General features: G+C 43.3%; 1 protein-coding gene across 1 annotated transcript in view; it reads left to right on the top strand.

The window, feature by feature from the left end:
* LOC121556728 (TGF-beta receptor type-2-like) overlaps positions 1-19,649 on the top strand; it is a 79,395-nt gene that overhangs the window by 43,982 nt on the left and 15,764 nt on the right. The window contains exons 4-8 of the mRNA XM_041870614.1: positions 2,132-2,305; positions 2,781-2,902; positions 4,979-5,179; positions 5,931-6,236; positions 14,632-14,773. Of these exons, the coding sequence (XP_041726548.1) occupies positions 2,132-2,305; positions 2,781-2,902; positions 4,979-5,179; positions 5,931-6,236; positions 14,632-14,773 (945 nt within the window). The remainder of the gene's footprint in view (positions 1-2,131; positions 2,306-2,780; positions 2,903-4,978; positions 5,180-5,930; positions 6,237-14,631; positions 14,774-19,649) is intronic.

Below are 19,649 nucleotides of genomic sequence, written 5' to 3'. Positions count from 1 at the left end.
TTTTCCACAGTGTGTTGTGGGATCTTGTTCCGTTTGGTTTGTGTAACCGTAGGACTTCACGTTTCGTATCGTTGTTGTTTTGTTCGTGTGATCATTCAAATTAAAAGTATGTTCGCATTCCACGCTGCGCCTTGGTCCTCTGTGTATGACGATCGTGACACTGAGAGGTCAAATATACTGTTTAGGTTTTCTCTCTCTCTCTCTCTCTCTCTCTCTCTCTCTCTCTCTCTCTCTCTCTCTCTCTCTCTCTCTCTCTACTAAAAAGGCTAGGATTAGGTAGAGACACACCTTGGCATGTTCACACTGCCAAACTATGTTCAGTAAAGTTTTATTTGAAGCTTGTGAAAACTCTGCTCTCCCGCTCCTTCTCTGGAAATGTTTTACAAACTTGTGCAAGTATATGAGTTTTGTATGTTTGTGTCTGTGGCTCAGCCTGAAGCGATTAACTGACAGTTTTACTGTCATCCCCTACCTATATGTAACAAAGAAAAAAAAACACACACACACTCCTCCAACCACACTATTATGTTTTTATTCATCTTACACAATCACCCGTCACCCCCCTTCCAGTATAAGAAGCCTACTCTGGTGCATGTTCAAAGAGAAATGGAGAGTTGAGCACCAGTGCTACTGCCCTGCTCTCTGCTCTTCCCCCTGCCCAGTGCCCAACCACACTACCTCCCCCCAACCCCAGTTCCCTGCCCCAGCCTTACTGCCCTGTCTCCTGCCCAGTGCCCACGGAACGTAGTTGGCAGAGAGGCTCTCTGTTTGGGTGTGGAGCCTCTGGACCTCCTTCAGTGGTAAGTGGCAGCCTGGCAGTCAACCCACAGTGTGCCAACTAGGGTCATTTTCCTCTGAGGGACTCCGACTGAGGCAGACTGAACTGGTGCCCAGAGTAGAGAGCACTCACAGGACCCACTGTCTCCTCTGTTTCCATTCTGTACTGTAGGGGGTTTGGTTGGTTGGTTTGGTTGCTAAGTCTTACCTTACCAGGCCTGAATAAAGTTGTGTTACGTTGAGCCCTATTCTACTCTAATCTACTCTATTAATTTTTTTTACATTTTAGTCATTCTTATCCAGAGCGACTTACAGTTAGTGAGTGCATACAATTCATTTTTTTATTTCATTTTTTTTTATACTGGCCCCCCGTGGGAATCGAACCCACAACACTGGCGTTGCAAGCGCCATGCTCTACCAACTGAGCTACACGGGACTACTCTAATCTACTCTACTCTACTCTACTCTACTCTATTCTATTCTACTCCACTCCACTCCACTCTACTCTAATCTACTCTACTCTACTCTACTCTATTCTACTCTATTCTACTCTATTCTACTCTACTCTACTCTACTCTATTCTACTCTACTCTATTCTACTCTACTCTACTCTACTCTACTCTATTCTATTCTATTCTACTCTACTCTACTCTACTCTACTCTATTCTATTCTACTCTATTCTACTCTGTTCTATTCTATTCTTGTTAGGTGGCAGTGCCCAGTACCCACTCCACCTCCTAGAGATGTGGAGGGTCAAGGATAGAATGTCTCTATTCATATCTGAACTCTATTCATATCTTCAGATATAAACACTACTATTACTGTGACCTTTAAGAGTAAAGGCCAACGTGAACGTCACCAGACTCCCACAAGAACTGTAGCATTTTATAAAGCGGAATTTTATCCTGTACCAAGTAAAAGGGTTTGGACTTTTCTATTTGTGGAACACAATGCAACACAACTTTATCAAAGAGCTCAGCCCTTTTCTATTTGTGGGATATCCTGGCTTTGTTTACACTGGGCTACTATGTTTCACTTTCCTCATGTACTGGAGATGTAGGAGCACACAACATTGGATTATTACACATCAATCATTGTTTCTGAGGGATGAAAAGGGATATCGAAGGATGTGTTAGATTTACTTATATATGCAGTCAGTTTATTCATTGCAGCATGCTTGTGTAACCAGTGGGAATCAAACTGGGGTTTCCTGCTCACCAACCCAAAGTCTAAACCATTAGACCAAGAGATCATCATCAAGGGCCGAGAGCTACCTCTTTACAAGATTCCCGATCACCTTTGCTACATTTGCTCTATTCTAAGCCTCCCCTCCCTCTCTCCTGTGTTCTCCAGTGGTGGGCACGACCATCGAGTCGCCGGTGGTACCAGTCATCCTGGTCAGCCTGCTACCCTTACTGATGCTGGCGGTGGTAGTCATCGGCGTGTTCTACTGGTACCGAGTCCACCGCCAACGCAAACTCACCCAGGAGCAATGGGACAGCAAGAAGCCCAAACGCAAGGGCAAAGGTGAGGACCACCACAATGGAATCAATCAATCAGTTAATCATCAAATCAATCAGTCAATCATGAGATCAATCGATCAGTCATGAGCTCAATCAGACAATCATGAGATCAATCGAACAGTCATGAGATCAGTCAGTCAATCATGAGATCAATCAATCAGTCATGATATAAAACAGTCAATCATGAGATCAATCAATCAGTCATGAGATCAATCAGTCATTCATTAGATAAATCAATCAGTCATGATATCAATCAGTCAATCATGAGATCAATCAATCAGTGATGAGATCAATCAGTCAATTATGAGATCAATCAGTCAATCATCAAATCAATCATACATGAAAATGCTTTAGTGTGTTAATACTGGAAAATTGTTTTAAATGTATTATGTTGTTTCTGTCTGGAGAGACTGGCTTTACATGTGATTTAATTATCCAATAGATTCAAACAATCAATAAATCAATCAATCAATAAACAGGTCTGGACTGCAGTGATGCCTGTGCTATCATGATGGACGACGATGGATCAGACAGCAGCTCAACTCATGCCAACAACCTCAACCACAACACTGAACTCCTACCCATTGAGCTGGACCTGCAGGTCCGCAGAGCTATCTTGTTGTTGTTGTTGTTGTTGTTGTTGTTGTTTCTTCTTCTCCTCCTTCTACTTCTTCTTCTTCTTCTTCTTCTTCTTCTTCTTCTTCTTCTTCTCCTTCTACTTCTCCTCCTCCTCCTCCTCCTCCTCCTCTTCTTCTTCTTCTTCTTCTTCTTCTTCTTCTTCTTCTTCTTCTTCTTCTTCTTCTTCTTCTTCTTCTTCTTCTTCTTCTTCTTCTTCTTCTTCTTCTTCTTCTTCTTCTTCTTCTTCTTCCTCCTCCTCCTCCTCCTCCTCCTTCTTCTTCCTCCTCCTGTATTTAGCATGACTGTAAGTCACTTTGGATAAAAGCGTCTGCTAAATGGAATATATTTTTATATTCTTCTTCTCCTTCTTCTTCTTCTTCTTCCTCTTCTACTAGAAATCCTTGTTAGTGCATGGCCGACTTTAGGGCTTTTCCCTGTGGTGCTCCTTTCAACATCCTGTTCTTTTCTGCTTTAGATTAGCCCTAACTTCTCACTTTTACTCCAAACACAGGGGGGTAAGGGTTATAACCAGCTTTACTGTATATTATATTGACATTAGGTGGGTAAGGGTTATAACCAGCTTTACTGTATATTATATTGACATTAGGTGGGTAAGGGTTATAACCAGCTTTACTGTATATTATATTGACATTAGGTGGGTAAGGGTTATAACCAGCTTTACTGTATATTATATTGACATTAGGTGGGTAAGGGTTATAACCAGCTTTACTGTATATTATATTGACATTAGGGGGGTAAGGGTTATAACCAGCTTTACTGTATATTATACTGACATTAGGTGGGTAAGGGTTATAACCAGCTTTACTGTATGTTATATTGACATTAGGTGGGTAAGTGCTATAACCAGCTTTACTGTATGTTATATTGACATTAGGTGGGTAAGTGTTATAACCAGCTTTACTGTATATTATATTGACATAACCAGCTTTACTGTATATTATACTGACATTAGGTGGGTAACAATTATAACCAGCTTTACTGTATATTATATTGACATTAGAGGGGTAAGGGTTATAACCAGCTTTACTGTATATTATACTGACATTAGGTGGGTAAGGGTTATAACCAGCTTTACTGTATGTTATATTGACATTAGGTGGGTAAGTGTTATAACCAGCTTTACTGTATATTATATTGACATAACCAGCTTTACTGTATATTATACTGACATTAGGTGGGTAACGATTATAACCAGCTTTACTGTATATTATATTGACATTAGGTGGGTAAGGGTTATAACCAGCTTTACTGTATATTATATTGGCTTTAGGGGGGTAAGGGTTATAACCAGCTTTACTGTATATTATATTGACAGTAGGGGGGTAAGGGTTATAACCAGCTTTACTCTATATTATATCTACATTAGGTGGGTAAGGGTTATAACCAGCTTTACTCTATATTATATCTACATTAGGTGGGTAAGGGTTATAACCAGCTTTACTGTATATTATATTGACATTAGGGGGGTAAGGGTTATAACCAGCTTTACTCTATATTATATCTACATTAGATGGGTAAGGGTTATAACCAGCTTTACTCTATATTATATCTACATTAGGTGGGTAAGGGTTATAACCAGCTTTACTGTATATTATACTGACATTAGGTGGGTAACGATTATAACCAGCTTTACTGTATATTATATTGACATTAGAGGGGTAAGGGTTATAACCAGCTTTACTGTATATTATATTGACATTAGGTGGGTAAGGGTTATAACCAGCTTTACTGTATATTATATTGGCTTTAGGGGGGTAAGGGTTATAACCAGCTTTACTGTATATTATATTGACAGTAGGGGGGTAAGGGTTATAACCAGCTTTACTCTATATTATATCTACATTAGGTTGGTAAGGGTTATAACCAGCTTTACTGTATATTATATTGACATTAGGGGGGTAAGGGTTATAACCAGCTTTACTCTATATTATATCTACATTAGGTGGGTAAGGGTTATAACCAGCTTTACTCTATATTATATCTACATTAGGTGGGTAAGGGTTATAACCAGCTTTACTCTATATTATATCTACATTAGGTGGGTAAGGGGCGCTTCGCTGAGGTGTACAAGGCCAAGCTGAGACAGCCCGGCTCCTCGGCGGACCAGTTTGAGACGGTGGCCGTGAAGATCTTCCCTGAGGAGGAGTATGCGTCATGGAAGAATGAGAAGGACATCTTCTCTGACATCGACCTTCGCCACGACAACGTCCTCCACTTCCTCACAGCAGAGGAGAGAAAGGTAGTGTTCCATCCCAAATGGCACCCTATTCCCTATATAGTGCACTACTTTGGCCTAATCACAGCCTGTATTATCTTTGTTGCACTTTACGGAAGGGATTGCAGGGATACATACTGTATACTGTTGTCCACTAGCTCTATTATGAAAACATGAACTTGACTATTGTTCCCAAGCCTGGTCCCAGATCAGTTGGTACTATCATGCCAACTCCATGGATGAATGTCAAGCCGAACATGGCCTGACAATGAGTGACAAGGAGTTGGCATGATAGTACAAACAGATTGGCCTGACGACTCAAACTGAATTCTTCCACTGCTCTGTGTTCGCTACGTACTTCAGTCTGAGACTAACATCGTTAAAGTTGTGTAAGGTGACGTCCAAATGAGGGGTGATGTACATAACAAAGTAATCAGCGATTGGATCATCTCTAACCAATCAGAGTATTAAAGCCAATGACACATTTTCAAATCAACGCTTTACCCACATGTGTTCTGGCTCTGGTCCCAACCCATCGGTTTCTGGACCAATCAGAACAGTTAGAATGTGTTTGCGTTCTAGAAATCGTCTGGGAGATACTCAGATCCAGACTCATTGTGGAGAAGAAACTAACGTCCATGGGCGTGGCGTAGGGTTAGGCCAGAGCAAGGAGCTTGGGTAGCCAGGCAACAAACAGACTGGCACTTAAGCTAATTGTTCCCTACACCCTTTTAACAGCATGATTTATCGGCATGGTGTCTTTTGTCCATTCTAGATGTCGAATCAGTACTGGCTGATCACAGCCTTCCACCCCAGGGGGAACCTTCAGGAGTACCTGACCCGCAACCTGGTCTCCTGGGAGGATCTGCGAGGTCTGGGGGGGTCCCTGGCCTGCGGGGTGGCCCACCTTCACAGTGACCACACGGCCTGCGGGCGGCCCAAGGTGCCCATCGTCCACCGCGATCTGAAGAGCTCTAACATCCTGGTGAAGCAGGATCTGACCTGTTGTCTGTGTGACTTTGGACTGGGACTCAGACTGGATAATACCCTGACAGTGGATGATCTAGCAAACAGCGGACAGGTGAGAACAACAGTTATTGTTGTTGATGTGAACATTATAACCCTATGACATTGTTTATAGAGATATTAGAGTACTGAATAAGCTGTAGCCTACATCCCACTGTTCAGAGAGTGTGGTGGTTTATAGAGATATTAGAGTACTGAATAAGCTGTAGCCTACGTCCCACTGTTCAGAGAGTGTGGTGGTTTATAGAGATATTAGAGTACTGAATAAGCTGTAGCCTACATCCCACTGTTCAGAGAGTGTGGTGGTTTATAGAGATATTAGAGTACTGAATAAGCTGTACCCTACGTCCCACTGTTCAGAGAGTGTGGTGGTTTATAGAGATATTAGAGTACTGAATAAGCTGTAGCCTACGTCCCACTGTTCAGAGAGTGTGGTGGTTTATAGAGATATTAGAGTACTGAATAAGATGCACCTCCCTTTCAGTGTTCAGAGTCTCAGAGAGTCACTAGACCAGAATGGGATTTCTTTATTTACTGTAGATGCATATTTGTGGTTGTATGTTCTTTTTATTCTCTCATGAACGTTGTGCCATATGAGTTGCATTTGTTTTGCACACTGACTGTTCTCAGTGTTAAGACAGAACTGTTTGCTGACAGGGTAGAGAGAGGGGGGGGGGGCAGAGAAAGAGAGAGAGAGGGGGGGGGTAGAGAGAGAGAGAGAGGGGGGCAGAGAGAGAGAGAGAGACAGAGAGAGCGAGAGAGAGAGAGAGCGAGAGAGAGAGAGAGAGAGAGAGAGAGAGAGAGAGAGGGGGGAGGGAGGGGGGCAGAGAGAGAGAGAGGGGGGGAGGGAGGGAGGGGGCAGAGAAAAAGAGAGAGAGAGAAAAGAGTTTCAGAGAGATAGTGATAGAGTGAGAGAGAGCGAGAAGTGTTTCAGAGAGATAGTGATAGAGAGAGAGAGAGCGAGAAGAGTTTCAGAGAGATAGTGATAGAGAGATAAAGCAGTGAAGAAAAGAGGGCAGGCTGTGTTGAGACATGCAGGGGAACCCCCTCAGTCAGTTGTATCAGTCTATCTTCTATCAGACTGAACTTTGTTAATGTGTGCTGGTCTGATGTATGATTCACCGGCTGGTAATGCAGCAGTAGAAACAGGTGATAGGCTAAGAGGGGGATGATGACTAACTAACATACACACATCTTTCCCATACTAACAAAGGCCTAGACATTGTTTAGGTTAAACAGCAAAGTGGTGTTTTCCCACTTTTCCCACATAAAAACTCTCTCCTGGAATCATGTTTCCTCATGATCGTGAGCATCCAATATTTCTAAGGCTTCAAATCAAAGGACAATTCTAGTCTTAATTCTGGTTTATTATAGATGTTTTTCTGATTTTTAAATGGGACACTGATGACAGAGGCAGGAAATGAGCCATAAAAGCAACAGAAAATAGAGCTGCAAGCAGCCATGCCGGGGTTCAAGCTTTGGCCCCACAGCGCCACCATCAGGACTAATTGGACACATTGCCCTTGGATGAGCTACTACTGTACTTCTTACCACGTTTGCCAAATATCAGAACTCAAAATCTAACAGATCATGCAATATGCTTTTGATGGATTTTGGACCATGTCAACGATGTTGACTTGTTCAAACAGCATGGCAGTTATAAGCCAATGAGCTTGCATGAATGGTTTTTCCTGTTCAACGGCGCCACCATGCGGCAAAACTGAACTATACTTAACAGGTTAGCTAGACTTATATCGCTGAGCATGTGTGCCAAATTGCATCACTCTGAGTCAAACTGATCAGGAGAACACAGTGGCCTTTACAGCGTCACTGTGTTCCATCTGAATGTACTTAGATACTCTGTCTCCTCTAACAAAGTTATTTGGTGACTCTCTCTCTTTTGCTCTATCTCCCTCTCTCACTCTCTCTCTCACTCTCTCTCTCTCTCTCTCTCTCTCTCTCTCTCTCTCTCTCTCTCTCTCTCTCTCTCTCTCTCTCTCTCTCTCTCTCTCTCTCTATCTCCCTCTCTCTCAATTCAATTTCAATGTCAATTCAATTTCAATTTCAAATCAATTCAATTCAATTCAATTTAAGGGCTTTATTGGCATGGGAAAAGTATGTTAACATTGCCAAAGCAAGTGAAGTAGATAGTAAACAAAAGTGAAATAAACAATCAATATTAAAAGTAAACATTACACTCAGAAGTTCCAAAGGAATAAAGACATTTCAAATGTCATATTATGTATATATACAGTGTTGTAACAATGTGCAAATAGTTAAAGTACAAATGGGAAAATAAATAAACATAAATATGGGTTGTATTTACAATGGTGTCTGTTCTTCACTGGTTGCCCTTTTCTTGTGGCAACAGGTCACAAATCTTGCTGCTTTGATGGCACACTGTGGTATTTCACCCAGTAGATAAGGGAGTTTATCAAAATTGGGTTTCTTTTCAAATTCTTTGTGGATCTCTGTAATCTGAGGGAAATATATGTCTCTAATATGGTCATACATTTGGCAGGAGGTTAGGAAGTGCAGCTCAGTTTCCAGCTCATTTTGTGGGCAGTGTACACATAGCCTGTCTTCTCTTGAGAGCCAGGTCTGCCTACGGCGGCCTTTCTCAATAGCAAGGCTATGCTCACTGTTTGGGTCAGTCACAGTGGTCAGGTATTCTGCCACTGTGTACTCTCTGTTTAGGGCCAAATAGCATTCTAGTTTACTCTGTTTTTTTGTAAATTCTTTCCAATGTGTCAAGTAATTATCTTTTTGTTTTCTCATGATTTGGTTGGGGCTAATTGTGTTGCTGTCCTGGGGCTCTGTGGGGTCTGTTTGTGTTTGTGAAAAGAGCCCCAGGACCAGCTTGCTTAGGGGACTCTTCTACAAGTTCATCTATCTGTAGGTGATGGCTTTGTAATGGAAGGTTTGGGAATCGCTTCCTTTTAAGTGGTTGTAGAATTTAACGGCTCTTTTCTGGAGTTTGATAAAAAGCGGGTATCGGCCTAATTCTGCTCTGCATGCATTATTTTGTGTTTTTTATTGTACACAGAGGATATTCTTGCAGAATTCTGCATGCAGAGTCTCAATTTGGTGTTTGTCCCATTTTGTGAATTCTTGGTTGGTGAACGGACCCCAGACCTCACAACCATAAATGGCAATGGGTTCTATAACTGATTCAAGTATTTTTAGCCAGATCCTAATAGGTATGTTGAATTTTATGTTCCTTTTGATGGCATAGAAGGCCCTTCTTACCTTGTCTCTCAGATCGTTCATAGCTTTGTGGAAGTTACCTGTGGCGCTGATGTTTAGGCTGGGGCAAATGTGTCTAGATGGAATTTGTATTTGGGGTCCTGGCAACTGGACCTTTTTTGGAACACCATTATTTTTGTCTTACTGAGATTTACTGTCAGGGCCCAGGTCTGACAGAATCTGTGCAGAAGATCTAGGTGCTGCTGTAGGCCCTCCTTGGTTGGTGACAGAAGCACCAGATCATCAGCAAACAGTAGACATTTGACTTCAGATTCTAGTAGGGTGAGGCCGGGTGCTGCAGACTGTTCTAGTGCCCTCGCCAATTCATTGATATATACAGTGGGGAGAACAAGTATTTGATACACTGCCGATTTTGCAGGTTTTCCTACTTACAAAGCATGTAGAGGTCTGTAATTTTTATCATAGGTACACTTCACCTGTGAGAGACGGATGTATCAAATACTTATGTCATGCAATAAAATGCAAATTCATTCCTTAAAAATCATACAATGTGATTTTCTGGATTTTTGTTTTAGATTCCGTCTCTCACAGTTGAAGTGTACCTATGATAAATTACATTACAGACCTCTACATGCTTTGTACGTAGGAAAACCTGCAAAATCAGCAGTGTATCAAATACTTGTTCTCCTCACTGTATGTTGAAGAGGGTGGGGCTTAAATTGCATCCCTGTCTCACCCCACGGCCCTGTGGAAAGAAATCAGTGTGTTTTTTGCCCATTTTAACCGTGCACTTGTTGTTTGTGTACATGGATTTTATAATGTCGTATGATTTTCCCGAAACTCCACTTTCGCGCTCTTTCTCTTTCTCTCTCTCTCAGTTCAATTCAATTCAATTCAATTCGCTTTATTGGCATGATGTAACAATGTACATATTGCCAAAGCTTACTTTGGATATTTACACTATTAACATAATTAAAATAATAATCATCAATATTGTCAACGGGACAACAGTAACAACAATAACCAAGGGTCAAAATAACCATTCAACAATAACAATATAGAGGACATGTGCAGGTTTGTTGGTCTCTCTCTCTCTCTCTCTCTCTCTCTCTCGCTCTCTCTCTCTCTCTCTCGCTCTCTCTCTCTCTCTCTCTCTCTCTCTCTCTCTCTCTCTCTCTCTCTCTCTCTCTCTCTCTCTCTCTCTCTCTCTCTCTCTCTCTCTCTCTCTCTCTCTCTACTAAAAGGCTAGGATTAGTTAGAGACACACCTTGGCATGTTCACACTGCCAAACTATGTTCAGTACAATTTTATTTGAAGCTTGTGAACCCTCTGCTCTCCCTCTCCTTCTCTGGAAGAGGTGGGAATACTTATGCCAACTAACTAGAACTATCTCTGTCTCTGTCTCTGTCTCTCTTCTTCAGCTGGGCACAGCCAGGTATATGCTCCAGAGGTTTGAGACTATGTTTAAACTATGTTGAGACTATGTTGAGAATATGTTGAGACTATGTTGAGACTATGTTGTGACTATGTTGTGACTATGTTGTGATTATGTTGAGACTATGTTGTGACTATGTTGTGACTATGTTGAGACTATGTTGTGACGATGTTGTGACTATGTTGTGACTATGTTGAGACTATGTTTTGTGAATATGTTGAGACTATGTTGTGACTATGTTGTGACTATGTCTCTGTGTATTACAGGTGGGCACAGCCAGGTACATGGCTCCTGAGGTTTGAGACTATGTTTAAACTATGTTGTGACTAGGTTGAGACTAGGTTGTGACTATGTTGTGACTATGTTGTGACTATGTTGTGATTATGTTGAGACTATGTTGTGACTATGTTGTGACTATGTTGAGACTATGTTGTGACGATGTTGTGACTATGTTGAGACTATGTTGTGACTATGTTGAGACTATGTCTCTGTTTATTACAGGTGGGCACAGCCAGGTACATGGCTCCTGAGGTTTGAGACTATGTTTAAACTATGTTGAGACTAGGTTGTGACTATGTTGTGACTATGTTGTGACTATGTTGAGACTATGTTGAGACTAGGTTGTGACTATGTTGAGACTATGTTGAGACTAGGTTGTGACTATGTTGAGACTATGTTGTGACTATGTTGTGATTATGTTGAGACTATGTTGTGACTATGTTGTGACTATGTTGAGACTATGTTGGGACTAGTTTGTGACTATGTTGAGACTTTGTTGAGACTATGTTGTGACTAGGTTGAGACTAGGTTGTGACTATGTTATGACTATGTTGAGACTAGGTTGTGACTATGTTGAGACCATGTTGAGACTATGTTGAGACTATGTTGAGACTATGTTGTGAATATGTTGAGACTATGTCGAGACTATGTCGTGACTATGTTGAGACTATGTTGTGACTATGTTGAAACTATGTTGAGACTATGTTGAGAATATGTTGAGACTATGTTGAGACTATGTTGTGACTATGTTGTGACTATGTTGTGATTATGTTGAGACTATGTTGTGACTATGTTGTGACTATGTTGAGACTATGTTGTGACGATGTTGTGACTATGTTGTGACTATGTTGAGACTATGTTTTGTGAATATGTTGAGACTATGTTGTGACTATGTTGTGACTATGTCTCTGTGTATTACAGGTGGGCACAGCCAGGTACATGGCTCCTGAGGTTTGAGACTATGTTTAAACTATGTTGTGACTAGGTTGAGACTAGGTTGTGACTATGTTGTGACTATGTTGTGACTATGTTGTGATTATGTTGAGACTATGTTGTGACTATGTTGTGACTATGTTGAGACTATGTTGTGACGATGTTGTGACTATGTTGAGACTATGTTGTGACTATGTTGAGACTATGTCTCTGTGTATTACAGGTGGGCACAGCCAGGTACATGGCTCCTGAGGTTTGAGACTATGTTTAAACTATGTTGAGACTAGGTTGTGACTATGTTGTGACTATGTTGTGACTATGTTGAGACTATGTTGAGACTATGTTGAGACTATGTTGAGACTAGGTTGTGACTATGTTGAGACTATGTTGAGACTATGTTGTGACTATGTTGAGACTATGTTGAGACTATGTTGTGACTATGTTGTAACTATGTTGTGAATATGTTGAGACTATGTTGAGACTATGTCGTGACTATGTTGAGACTATGTTGTGACTATGTTGAGACTATGTTCTGACTATGTTGACACTATGTTGTGACTATGTTGAGACTATGTTGTGACTATGTTGTGACTATGTCTCTGTGTATTACAGGTGGGCACAGCCAGGTACATGGCTCCTGAGATTTGAGACCATGTTTAAACTATGTTGTGACTAGGTTGAGACTAGGTTGTGACTATGTTGAGACTATGTTGAGACAATGTTGAGACTAGGTTGTGACTATGTTGTGACTATGTTGTGACTATGTTGAGACAATGTTGAGACTAGGTTGTGACTATGTTGAGACTATGTTGAGACTAGGTTGTGACTATGTTGAGACTATGTTGTGACTATGTTGAGGCTATGTTGAGACTATGTTGTGACTATGTTGTGACTTCTCAAATGACTGCCTCGCCTGGTTCACCAACTACTTCTCAGATAGAGTTCAATGTGTCAAATCGGAGGGCCTGTTGTCTGGACCTATGGCAGTCTCTATGGGGGTGCCACAGGGTTCAATTCTTGGGCCAACTCTTTTCTCCGTGTATATCAATGATGTCGCTCTTGCTGCTGGTGACTCTCAGATCCACCTCTACGCAGACGACACCATTTTGTATACATCTGGCCCTTCATTGGACATTGTGTTAACAAACCTCCAAACGAGCTTCAATGCCATACAACACTCCTTCAGTAGCCTCCAACTGCTCTTAAACACTAGTAAAACTAAATACATGCTCTTCAATCGAACGCTGCTGGCACCCGCCCACCCGACTAGAATCACTACTCTCGACGGGTCTGACCTAGAGTATGTGGACAACTACAAATACCTAGGTGTCTGGTTAGACTGTAAACTCTCCTTCCAGACTCACATTAAGAATCTCCAATCCAAAGTTAAATCTAGAATCGGCTTCCTATTTCGCAACAAAGCCTCCTTCACTCATGCTGCCAAACATGCCCTCGTAAAACTGACTATCCTACCGATCCTTGACTTCTGCGATGTCATTTACAAAATAGCCTCCAACACACTACTCAGCAAATTGGATGTTGTCTATCACAGTGCCATCCGTTTTGTCACCAAAGCCCCATATACTACCCACCACTGTGACCTGTACGCTCTTGTTGGCTGGTCCTCACTACATATTCGTCGCCAAACCCACTGGCTCCAGGCCATCTATAAATCACTGCTAGGCAAATCCCTGCCTTATCTTAGCTCATTGGTCACCATAGCAACACCCACCCGTAGTATGTGCTCCAGCAGGTATATCTCACTGGTCATCCCCAAAGCCAACACCTCCTTTGGCCGCCATTCCTTCCAGTTCTCTGCTGCCAATGACTGGAATGTACTGCAAAAATCTCTGAAGCTCGAGACTCTTATCTCCCTCACTAACTTTAAGCATCAGTTGTCAGAGCACCTTACCGATCACTGCACCTGTACACAGCCCATCTGAAATTAGTCCACCGAACTACCTCATCCCCATATTGTTATTTATTTTGTTCATTTGCACCCCAGTATCTCTATTTGCACATCATCTCTTGCACATCTATCATTCCAGTGTTAATACTAATTGTAATTATTTTGCACTATAGCCTATTTATTGCCTTACCTCCATAACTTGCTACATTTGCACACACTGTATATATATTTTCTGTTGTATTTTTGACTTTATGTTTTGTTTTACCTCATATGTAACTCTGTGTTGTTGTTTTTATCGCACTGCTTTGCTTTATCTTGGCCAGGTTGCAGTTGTAAATGAGAACTTGTTCTCAACTGGCTTACTTGGTTAAATAAAGGTGAAATAAAAATAAAATAAAATAAAAATGTTGAGACTGGGTTGTGACTATGTTGAGACTATGTTGAGACTAGGTTGTGACTATGTTGAGACTATGTTGTGACTATGTTGTGACTATGTTGAGACTATGTTGAGACTATGTTGAGACTATGTTGTGAATATGTTGAGACTATGTTGAGACTATGTCGTGAATATGTTGAGACTATGTTGTGACTATGTTGAGACTATGTTGTGACTATGTTGTGACTATGTTGAGACTATGTTGTGACTATGTTGAGACTATGTTGTGACTATGTCTCTGTGTATTACAGGTGGGCACAGCCAGGTACATGGCTCCTGAGGTGCTGGAGTCCAGGCTGAACCTGGAAAACATTGAGTCGTTCAAGCAGACAGATGTCTACTCTATGGCTCTGGTGTTGTGGGAGATCACCTCCCGCTGTCATGCCATCGGAGGTATGTACGTACACCCACACACACAACACACACACACACACACACACACACACACACACACACACACACACACACACACACACAAGCATAACCCAGATTAATCCTACTTCCTTAGCCTTTAAGCCTTCTGGACAATGCTAAGAGCATGCTCAATGGAGCAATGGAGAAACGTCCATGAACAGGCTTAATATGGGTCAGGGAAAGCGTCTGAATGTTGGGGTGCTTGACTGAGGGACACGGCAAATAAACATTATTTCCCACTGAGGACTATTAGGGTAGTAGCTGAATTAGTAGCTGAATTATGATTGGCTCTTCTTAAACCTACACCAAAATATTAGCCCAACACCGTGTGGTATTTCATTTTTTACTCTCTGGGCATTTTTCTGTCTCTAATCCATTTCAGACTGCTTAGTGGTGTCATGGTCATGGTAGAGCACCTCATACAGTAACTAGCAGTGTGTCAAGGTAGAGTACCTCATACAGTAACTAACAGTGTGTGATGGTAGAGTACCTCATACAGTAACTAGCAGTGTGTCATGGTCGTGGTAGAGTACCTCATACAGTAACTAGCAGTATGTGATGGTAGAGTACCTCATACAGTAACTAGCAGTGTGTGATGGTAGAGTACCTCATACAGTAACTAGCAGTATGTGATGGTAGAGTACCTCATACAGTAACTAGCAGTGTGTGATGGTAGAGTACCTCATACAGTAACTAGCAGTATGTGATGGTAGAGTACCTCATACAGTAACTAGCAGTGTGTGATGGTAGAGTACCTCATACAGTAACTAGCAGTATGTGATGGTAGAGTACCTCATACAGTAACTAGCAGTGTGTGATGGTAGAGTACCTCATACAGTAACTAGCAGTGTGTAATGGTAGAGTACCTCATACAGTAACTAGCAGTGTGTGATGGTAGAGTACCTCATACAGTAACTAGCAGTGTGTGATGGTAGAGTACCTCATACAGTAACTAGCGGTATGTGATGGTCGTGGTAGAGTACCTCATAAAGTAACTAGCAGTGTGTGATGGTAGAGTACCTCATACATTAACTAGCAGTATGTGATGGTAGAACACATCATACAGTAACTAGCAGTATGTGATGGTAGAGTACCTCATACAGTAACTAGCAGTGTGTGATGGTAGAGTACCTCATACAGTAACTAGCAGTATGTGATGGTAGAACACCTCATACAGTAACTAGCAGTATGTGATGGTAGAGTACCTCATACAGTAACTAGCAGTATGTGATGGTCGTGGTAGAGCACCTCAGATCCTGCTTGGTTCTCAGGAGGAGGAATCTGTGGAATGTTTAGAATGTGAAGTAGACATCAGAACACTTGCCCTTCTTTGGGCAGGAGGGGAGATGTGATGGCTTCAGCTGGCTGTGTTTGACTGCCCTTCAGAGTGTTCTGAGTGAGTGAGAGTGTGAGTGAATGAGTCAGTGAGTGAGTGAGTTAGTTTGGAGTGGGAAGTGGGGTGTATGTGTGAGTGTGTGTGTGCATGTCAGGCCATATGTTTGAAAGCATTGCAGGGGTTAGACAGTGTCTGCTTCTCTCTAACCTGTCTGAGACTGAAATCTCTTTATGAAAACAGAGATAATAGACAGATAGAAGACATTATAAATCCTTTCAGCTGTAATGAGGCTTCTCAGCTTCCTAATGCTCCTCTGAGGCTTCTCAGCTTCCTAATGCTCCTCTGATGCTTCTCAGCTTCCTAATGCTCATCTGAGGCTTCTCAGCTTCCTAATGCTCCTCTGAGGCTTCTCAGCTTCTTAATGCTCCTCTGAGGCTTCTCAGCTTCCTAATGCTCCTTTGAGGCTTCTCAGCTTCCTAATGCTCCTCTGATGCTTCTCAGCTTCTTAATGCTCCTCTGAGGCTTCTCAGCTTCCTAATGCTCCTTTGAGGCTTCTCAGCTTCCTAATGCTCCTCTGATGCTTCTCAGCTTCCTAATGCTCCTCTGAGGCTTCTCAGCTTCCTAATGCTCCTCTGAGGCTTCTCAGCTTCTTAATGCTCCTCTGAGGCTTCTCAGCTTCCTAATGCTCCTTTGAGGCTTCTCAGCTTCCTAATGCTCCTCTGATGCTTCTCAGCTTCCTAATGCTCCTCTGAGGCTTCTCAGCTTCTTAATGCTCCTCTGAAATGTCTGTAAAGGTTGTGGTTGTGGTTGTGTGTGTGTGTGTGTGTGTGTGTGTGTGTGTGTGTGTGTGTGTGTGTGTGTGTGTGTGTGTGACTTTTGTAGTTGTGTGTCTCCTGTTGTAGACGGGGCTGGTCTGAGGCTGTGCTCCCCTCATGCCCCTGCCTGTCTCAGAGACATACTGTATATCAGACCCAGTAGTGGAGACTCTGCTCCAGTCCTCTCAGAGACATACTGTATATCAGACCCAGTAGAGGAGACTCCGCTCCAGTCCTCTCAGAGACATACAGTATGTCAGACCCAGTAGAGGAGACTCTGCTCCAGTCCTCTCTATCCAGGGCTTATCTAAGGGGGGGGGGGCAAGTCAGCCTATGTATCTGGGACAGATGCAGTGAAATGGATACTGGTGGTGGCCTGACCGCACCTCTCCTCTCCTCTTGTCTGTCTTTAAGCCAACAACAGCACGACTAGAGGACAGAAATACTGCCCTGTTGTTGTTGTGGTGGTTCCACCTCTCTCTCTCTATCTCTCTCTGTCTGTCTCTCTCTCTCTTTCTCTCTCTCTCTGTCTGTCTCTCTCTCTCTTTCTCTCTCTCTCTGTCTCTCTCTCTCTCCCGCTATCTTTCTGGGTGGAATTTGTGTGTCCTGAATTAGCCCAGGGTTGCGGTGGGCCGAACCAGGCACCAGGACGGCCAGTCAGAGTGGTCAGAACAGGGCCAGTCTATAAGCAGTGGAGTGGGACAAAGGTGAGGGGAGGACCTGTCAGTCAGTCAGCCTGGGGAGGGAAAGCCCCCGGCGGGTGGTATGGGGCAGAGAAGGGCCAGGGAGAGGACCTGTCAGTCAGTCAGCCTGGGGAGGGAATGCCCCCGGCGAGTGGTATGGGGCAGAGAAGGGCCAGGGTGAGGACCTGTCAGTCAGTCAGCCTGGGGAGGGAATGCCCCCGGCGAGTGGTATGGGGCAGAGAAGGGCCAGGGAGAGGACCTGTCAGTCAGTCAGCCTGCCTGTAGAGGAAGGGGAATGGACCTGCGTGGCCCTGGGGAGACAGAGTAGTCGGGTGGGCAGCAGCTGGGAAGCAGGTGGCAGAGCAGGACTGCCTGGGCCCCATACAGCCATACACACCATTCGTCTCCACTGGGCTTGAATTACCTACAGCAACAACAGCCACAGCAGCAGGCTAGCTACCCCCACAGCAGTAACACTGGCTATGGAGCCCACTCCCACTCTCTCTCTCTCTCTCTGGAGGGATACTGTAACTTTCCAGGCTCCCTCTGGCTTTTTACAAGGTACTGAATTACTGACTGTGGTTGATGGCCTATACTCCCTGAGGAGTTGAAGTAAGGAAGTATTTGTTACTGCCTGACACGCTCGTAACTGTGTGGTGCTCTGCACTGACAACACACACAAACACTGAGTGTACAAATCATGCTCTCTCCGTGGACTGACCAGGTGAATCCAGGTGAAAGCGATGATCCCTTATCGATGTCACCTGTTAAATCCACTTCAATCAGTGTAGATGAAGGGGAGGAGACAGGTTAAAGAAAGATTTTTAAGCCTTGAGACATGGATTGTGTATGTGTGCCTTTCAGAGGGTGAATGGGCAAGACAAAAAATGTAGGTGCCTTTGAACGGTGTATGGTAGTAGGTGCCAGGCACACCGGCTTGAGTGTCCAGCCAACTTGACACGACTGTGGGAAGCATTGGAGCCAACATGGGCCAGCATCCCTGTGGAACGCTTTCGACACCTTGTAGAGTCCACGCCCTGACGAATTGAGGCTGTTCTGAGGGCAAAAGTGGGTACAACTCAATATTAGGAAGGTGTTCCTAATGTTTTGTACATCCTGTGGACTCCTGCTCGTCAAACATCTCTTTCCAAAATCATGGGCATTAATATGGAGTTGGTCCCCCCTTTACTGCTATAACAGCCTCCACTCTTCTGGGTAGGTTTTCCACTAGATGTTGGAACATTGCTGCGGGGACTTGCTTCCATTCAGCCACAAGAGAATTAGTGAGGTTGGGCACTGATGTTGTGCGATTAGGCCTGGCTCGCAATCGGCGTTCCAATTCATCCCAAAGATGTTCGATGGGGTTGAGGTCAGGGCTCTGTGCAGGCCAGTCAAGTTCTTCGAAACCGATCTCAACAAACCATTTCTGTATGGACCTCGCTTTGTGCACAGGGGCATTGTCATGCTGAAACAGGAAAGGGCCTTCCCCAAACTATTGCCACAAAGTTGGGAGCACAGAATCGTCTAGAATGTAATTGTATGCTGTAGCGTTAAGATTTCCCTTCACTGGAACTAAGGGGCCATTATTCCTCCTCCACCAAACTTTACAGTTGGCACTATGCATTGGGGCAGGTAGCGTTCTCCTGGCAACCGCCAAACCCCGATTCGTCCGTCGGACTGCCAGATGGTGAAGCTTGAGTGTTGCAACCAAGGACAGACGATTTTTACGCGGTTCGCGCTTCAGCACTCGCCGATCCCGTTCTGTGAGCTTGTATGGCCTACCACTTCGCTGCTGAGCCGTTGTCGCGCCTAGACGTTTCCACTTCACAATAACAGCACTTACAGTTGACCGGGGCAGCTCTAGCAGGGCAGACATTTTACAAACTGACTTGTTGGAAAGGTGGCATCCTATGAAGTTCCACGTTGAAAGTATCTGAGCTCTTCAGTAAGGCCATTCTACTGCCAATGTTTGTCTATGGAGATTGCATGGCTGTGTGCTCGATTTTACACACCTGTCAGCA

The sequence above is a fragment of the Coregonus clupeaformis genome, unplaced genomic scaffold, assembly GCF_020615455.1.
Source record: "Coregonus clupeaformis isolate EN_2021a unplaced genomic scaffold, ASM2061545v1 scaf1143, whole genome shotgun sequence".
Classification (NCBI taxonomy): Eukaryota; Metazoa; Chordata; class Actinopteri; order Salmoniformes; family Salmonidae; genus Coregonus; species Coregonus clupeaformis.
This window is presented reverse-complemented; position numbering and strand designations above follow the sequence as displayed.